The following is a 6964-nucleotide window of genomic DNA, read 5'->3' on the forward strand; positions in this document are numbered from 1 at the left end:
CGAGACTGATAACAACCAAAACATTTGGCATCAACATTAACACCTCCTGTCTCTGCGATGTCTGTAGCTTCCCCTTTTTCTCCAACAATTTCGTTTTCAATCTATGTCCCGGCCAGCATTCGTATTCACAGGCACCAAACTGGCCCCCAGTTTCAGTAAAAACACATGTACAATTATTTGATCACACCAACACAATAAACACAAGCTGTCAAACAAGAACACGGGGAGGAAGAACGTCAATTATATTCCAAATGGTTATTTATGATAATAGGCCAGTTGATTTCGGCACACTTGGTAGGGTAGTCTGCGACTATACAGGGATATTTGCTATACATAAAGTGTTAACAGTAAAAGTGACTGATGACTTATTCACAATCTTATCGCAGTGGAAATGGTGGAATGGCTTAAGACTGATGTGGTGGCTAGACCGGGATATGGTCCCCGAATGTGTTCTCTCCGCTGTAGGTAACATAGAGAAACCCATCTTCGTCCTTCTTCTCATCGTAAATTGCAGACATGATTGCCCCTGAAAATGGAAATGAGCAGAAGCACAGTCTCGTCATCAATGTTGTAGAAGGCGCTGGTCGGGCGACCCAAGTAATAATAATAAGAAAAACAGCACACCCAGAAAAAACACACAGACACACACTCAGCCGAGTTGGCCGACTCGAGCTCCTAGTTTGACCGACATAGGCACCGAGTTGGCCTAGTCGGGCGCCTAGGCCAACTAATTGGCCGGCCGACTAATGTTGGCCTAAGGGTAAAATCCCATCAGCCTAGGGGCGCCCAACGCTTAATCAGCACCTAGGCCAATTTTTGCAACAGTGCTTGTCATCAGATTTCTGTAGATTAAATTACATGGCATACAACTAGTCCACTACTTCTAATGGTTATAGAAACTATTAGAGGGACGGTTAAAGTTTTATCACGTACCCGTTGGTGGAAGCACATTGTCAACAAATATGAAAATTGCTTTCTCCGCACTCAATTTGATTCTTTTGCGAATAACATAAACAAACTGCCCTACTGTCAAGTCAGCTGGGACGAGATACCTGTAATTTTGCCCGTCAGACAACTGAGAATATCTCAACCCTCACATATGAAATACAACCATGCTAAAAGAGATAAGACAAATCGGGAGAGAGAGCCTCCATGATGATGTAACGTTCAAGTGACTAAGTAGTGGCACGGAGTGAAGAAGCAAAAGTATGCAACTTTACAGTAGACAAGCTTCTCGAGGCATTCGCTTTCTTTAACAATCTAATTCTCACTTTGTTGCGAGTATGCTTGTACTCGACATGCCTTTATTCTCTAGCATAGATAAAATATGCCTTCTTCAGAGCATTAATGCCCTTGACAAGTGAAAAAACATCAAACTACAACAGAAATCAGAGTTCTCTATTCTTAAAGTTGCTTTCCCATATCGGTCTTTGTTATAATCTAAAGATTGGGCCGAGGTCACTCAACTGGGCTATAATGCATATGGGCCACAAACCAGACTAAACGACTGAAAGTGTTCTCTATTCTTAAAGTTGCTTTCCCATATCGATCTTTGTTATAGTCTAAGATTGGGCCGAGGTCACTCAACTGGGCTATAATGCACATGGTCCAAAGTGTCAAACCACACTAAAGACTGAATCTAATCAATTAGTGAGTCTAACCCATGTCCTTATAAACCCGTATGTTCTCTCTTATATTTTTAATGCGGGACTGTTAACAGTCTTTTATAACCACACTGGATTAAAGGTGCTGATTGGCAAGAATATCAAATTGCCTTTCTCAAAGTCCTCATGCAATAACTATCTGGCAATAGTCAACTAGTACAGAAATCATAATTCTCTTTTTCCTTTTCTTGCTCCCCCCTTGTCCATTGATGTTTTATAACCAAATCCAATGAGTTAATATTTCTATATCTACATTCAACGAGAAACTATTTCCATAATTAGATTCAATGAGTTACTATTTCTATATCAAGATGCAATGAATAATAATGAATTCACCGCCCTGAAACTCAAAGGAACTTCCATGACTCTAGAGTAGAAATACATAAAAATGCAGATAGAAGCCAGTAATGTAGAAGTAAGGCTTACTTTTTCTTGTCAATGTTAGGAATATCACTTCTTTCTGCCTTCTCAACAATCACCTTCGCAGCACAGAAACAGATTTGTATAAGAAATAGTAATACATATCAGATTATTTCTAGGGAAGTATGAGATAGCAAGGTTACTATGGATAAAATTGACACCCTACTCAAAATGTATAATTACATTTACTACTTAAAAAACTATTCTAATTTCACAGCCAAAGAAATACACAAACAGAGGCTACACCTGGTGTAGGCACAAACCTTGATCGTTACAGGGAAACATCTGAACACAGGCAAGATTCTTTAACGTTCAAAGATATTCTGATATTCATGCTACTTACTTTTGTAATCAGTAGTAATAGTATAATGAATTTAACTAGTTAGAAATTGTCATAAGTCATGCACTGTTGATTGATATACATATACTTAATTAAGGAATCGATGTTGTAGAACGCACTAGGCACTAGTCGGGCGCCCGGGGGCACCTAGCGCCTAGGTGGCCGAGTAATAATAATAAGAAAAACAGCACACCAACAAAAAAAAAACATTCAGCCGAGTTGGCCGACTAGGGCGCCTAGGCCGCCTAGTCAATCGACTAATTACCAACTAATGTCGGCCTAAAGGTAAAATCCCCTCGGCCTAGGGGCGCCTAGGTGGATTTTTGCAACAATGAATTGAAAAGTGGTGATAAATTAGCATCACAGTAGAGGAAATGGTTTCTAGTTCCAGACATTTCTAAGAGAGTGAAGTTTCACTACTTGGGAACAAGCTTTGATTGATCTCGCCAAAAACAAAGCTTAAACAGCCTCAGTTGTACCCAAAAGAGGATGTCACATCAGTCTGGTGGTTTCTCAATATCATGATGCTTCAAATAGAACCGACCTGAGAAGTCAACTATTTCTCTTGCTATTTTACCAGTTACAAAACAAAGCCAAGACAAATAGTTCCATGGCAACAAACCAGACAACTTATGGAAAGTATATTAAAAGAAAACCCAAACAAATTTACCCAATTCACACACATTTTACTCACAATGAACCAAACAATAAAAATACAAGAATCCTGCAACACATCATCCAAAACACAGCTTCTTTTTTCTTACCCTCAGTAAAGATGGTACAAACAATGTAATATCATCTTATAAATTGAAATAGTACTCTGGTTTAAAACTTGTTTACTACAGTAGATTACAGGAACGATCTGTTCTATTTCAAGGGAATTAATTTAAACTGCAAAGGGCAGTCCATGAAACACCCACTAAGCAGAAATACAGTCACAAATTTTATAGTGTGTAATAAACAGCTGTATATACTTAAACACATACTTCAATCTTCAAGAGTGGGTACCAAATTTTCAAAAAAATAAAAAATAAAAAAAATAAAAAAAGAGTGGGTACCAAATTGCAGCCTAAGAAAAAAGACCAAATTAAACTCAACTCAAGAAGCTATAACCCAAAATTTGAAGGGATTTTTGAGAAATCATCATCAATGATCAAAACCAGAAGTAACAATTCATTGCAACAAATCATGAAGATGCACTCTCACCGGAATTCTATCTGGGTATTTTTCCCTAATCCTAGCCGCCTCAGCACGCCTCTTCACTGAAATACTCAAAACACACACTCAGAAATTCAATACTATCAACGCCAATCCCTTTGGTGAAAAAAAAAATATTTATAAAAAAAAAAAAAAGAGTACAAACCAAGATCATGCTCTTGCTTGAATGAACTCCTTGCCATCCCACCTACAAATTACAACCCAAAATAGTAACTTTCAATCAGTTTCACATGCCAAACCCCCAACCCAACCAAATCTTCTACTGAATTTAGCGCAAATACAAATTTCGATATTGAAATTAAATACTTCCCAAACAATTGATCAAACCAATCAATCACACAAATGAATAAAATCCATACTTTATCAATATCCCTACAGAACAAAACAAAATAAAATACAAACAAGAAGATAAATAAAATCACAGCCATCGCACCTTCTTGAAAATAATGAACGGTTGGGAAAGGGAAAAAGGAAAGATAAAGAAACGGGACGACGAGTAGATTGAGGTTGATTGAACAATGGGTTTGTATTTTCTTTGACGACCTCAATAAATAAATGTAATTTATTCCATAATCTTTAATCATTATCCATCTTTTCTAGTATGTACACGAGATGCTTGCGTAGCCTCGCGTGTACTTAGCAGAAGTCGACTTCAAGCCAAATATTTGTAACTAGTTCGTATATTCTTCAAGCAAGTATATATTATTAGGAAAATCCGATAATATAATCTATATCTATACTCTATATACTATATACTATACTATATATAAAAACATTATCCTCCTCCCAATTTTCCCGCCCAAACTTAGTGGCATTTTAGTAAAATTATTTATTTTATTCATTTATTAATTTATTAATTATTCATATATATTTATTCATAAAATCTCAGTTGCTAAAATATACCAATTTCATTCACCTATAATATTATTATGATAATATGGTAATGTGGTAAATATTAATTGGTGATATATTGGTAATCTCTCTCTCTCTAATTGATAGAAAATGAAAAAGGAAACGGGATAATAATAATAATAATAATAATAATAATAATATAACTCTGATGCATATTTGTGTCTTAATTGTTACCTAATTGATAGAAAATGAAAAAAGGAAACGGAAATCACTAATTGACTATAAATAAATAAAAAAAGATCCCTAATTGATTGAAAATGACAAAGAAAACAGAAATTAATTATTAATACTAGAAAATGAAAATTAAAAAAGGAAATGGGAATTACTAATTGAATGCAAATAAAAAAAAAGGATATCTACGCCATGCCTATAAAATGATAGGACCAAACTTGGGCTTGCATTCCCCCTGCGCAGTACTCAAGAGATTCAAGAATTGGATTCTCTCTCTAAAGTTTTTCCAATAATGGTGGATTCTCTCTCTAAAGTTTTTCCAATAATGGTGGATCGCTATCGTCATTCCCGGACTAGGTCGCCGTCGCCATTAACATTTCCATTGGTCTGTATTCTCTCCCGGTTTTCTTTCTAATTTCTAAGTTTCTCACATGTATGCATATGTTTATTAGCACATCTTCCGTGTCTAGGAATTTCAAAACCGAATATAAACTGTGCCACAAAGTTGGACAAAGCTCATGTGTATCCAACTTGGGGATGGAATTTTGAACAACAATATCTTCGTAAATTCTCTCCTGTGTATTTTTTCAATTCTTATTTCAAATTTATCCATACACATATATAATTTGGTTGTGTGCTTGCAAGAAATGTTTTCATATATTGGTTCTTTGAATTCGTCCACACTCAAGTATGAATGCAAAACCAACTTTATATATTTATTTATTATTATTAAGTTGTTCAATCGGTTTGTGATGAATACGTACGTGTAATTGTGGCAGGAAATTGCAGAAGTGATATTTTATAGTCCTCAGATGCTATAAAAGTCCTAAGAAAGTATTAGAATCTAGCCATGAATGGGAGACTAATGAAGATTGAAGTTGTAGAGGTTTTAATTTTCAATTCCACAATTTAAGATGACTCTTTTTATGTAAGAGATAATAATTCAATATTCATAAAGAATGTTAAATGTCAATACATACGTAGATCAATTTATGCCTTTGTTCTAATCAATTTCACAGCATGCATTATACCTAACTGTACTACAGCATAAGACAAATTAAACACTCACACACACATATACTTGATGGCAGTAGGGATGTCAACGGGACAGGGCGGGGACGGGGAATGGGGTCCCCGTCCCCGTCCCCAAAATCCCTCCCCATTCCCCGTCCTCGCCCCGCAGCCGCTATTCCCGGCCAACAGTCGCGCCGGCAGACTGCTAGCGGACCTCGGATTCGGTTGCCTCTGCTGCCTCTAAGAAGATCAAGCTCAGCCTAAAGGCCAACTCTGACGATAGTGTCGTCAAAGGGAAGTTCAACATCTTCAACTGGTTGGAGCGTGTAATCTTCCCCTAGGATCGAATGTTCTTGGAGGGGACTAACACTATCTTGCTTCTCCAATCGGTAACTTTCCATAACTACTGGGTAATCTTCTTTCTTTTCCATACTTCACTTTATTTCCTTAAGTCTAACCCTTGCTACCTTTTCAAGCAAAAATGGCTCATGTCGAGCTTCGCAGCCGAATTAAGCCGCTGATAGCGGACTTGGAGCCCCTCAAGTCGATCAAGGCGGCCACTCTAAAGAGATTAAAGGCTTGAACTCGAAAAATGCCAAGTTGGAGGCCGCTGTGGACAAGGAGCGGAAGAACGCCGAGGGTTTGGCTCTGGAAAAGTCATGTGCTTGGGAGGACGCAATGGTGGAGTATAAAGAGTGGAAGCTTTTCGGGAGGAGGTGATGGCCCAAGCTCGTTTGAGCCTGAAAGAGTTAGCCAAAGAATAGCTAGCTACTCTAGAGGGGAAGCTATTCCAGACTGACATCAGGGAGGAAGATTATCACGCCAGCTATCATGATGCTCAAAAGGAGATCTATGAAGTCCTTAAATCTCAAGATCCAGCTTTTTCTCCCAAGAAAAGAGGTTTTCTGGCTTGTCTGCCCGACTTTATGCCTAGGTCGGGCGTTCCAACTACCCCCGTACGTACCCAGGGGATTGTACCCCGGTTCCCACGCTAACAGAGGTGGGCCAAGGGGATACGGTCGTTTTAGAGGAAGAAGACCAGTCGGCTGCTCTTCAGCTCAACCGTCTTCACTCTAGGAGCTCTGACCTGATCAACAGAAGGCGAGGAGGTTGAAGTCCCTCAGTCTGACGCCTGATCAACCCAGCTACTTCACTTTTACCTTTTTTCTCGCCCTATAATAGCAATATGGCGTTTTGAATTAATGAACAATCTCTTTGCTTTCAT

General features: G+C 38.0%; 1 protein-coding gene across 1 annotated transcript; it reads right to left on the minus strand.

Annotated features, from left to right (window-relative positions):
* Nucleotides 1-223: 223 nt before the first annotated feature.
* LOC116002185 (autophagy-related protein 8f) lies at nucleotides 224-4241 on the minus strand. The gene is made up of 6 exons (XM_031242252.1): nucleotides 4076-4241; nucleotides 3788-3829; nucleotides 3631-3686; nucleotides 2091-2143; nucleotides 934-1052; nucleotides 224-526 (listed from the first exon to the last, which is right to left on the minus strand). Exons 1-6 carry the CDS (start codon nucleotides 4224-4226, stop codon nucleotides 423-425), a joined length of 525 nt encoding a protein of 174 aa, XP_031098112.1. The 5' UTR covers nucleotides 4227-4241; the 3' UTR covers nucleotides 224-422.
* Between the last annotated feature and the right edge of the window lie 2723 nt (nucleotides 4242-6964).

This window comes from Ipomoea triloba, chromosome 13, assembly GCF_003576645.1.
Source record: "Ipomoea triloba cultivar NCNSP0323 chromosome 13, ASM357664v1".
In the NCBI taxonomy this organism is placed as follows: domain Eukaryota; kingdom Viridiplantae; phylum Streptophyta; class Magnoliopsida; order Solanales; family Convolvulaceae; genus Ipomoea; species Ipomoea triloba.

What these genes read in the sequence shown, in the direction of transcription:
- LOC116002185 (XM_031242252.1), bottom strand. Translation starts at nt 4,226, where the DNA reads ATGATTAAAGATTATGGAATAAATTACATTTATTTATTGAGGTCGTCA. An exon ending in CGTTCATTATTTTCAAGAAG is followed by an intron (nt 3,830 to 4,075) that starts GTGCGATGGCTG and finishes TGTAATTTGTAG; the next exon opens with GTGGGATGGCAAGGAGTTCA. An exon ending in CCTAACATTGACAAGAAAAA is followed by an intron (nt 1,053 to 2,090) that starts GTAAGCCTTACT and finishes GCAAAATTACAG; the next exon opens with GTATCTCGTCCCAGCTGACT.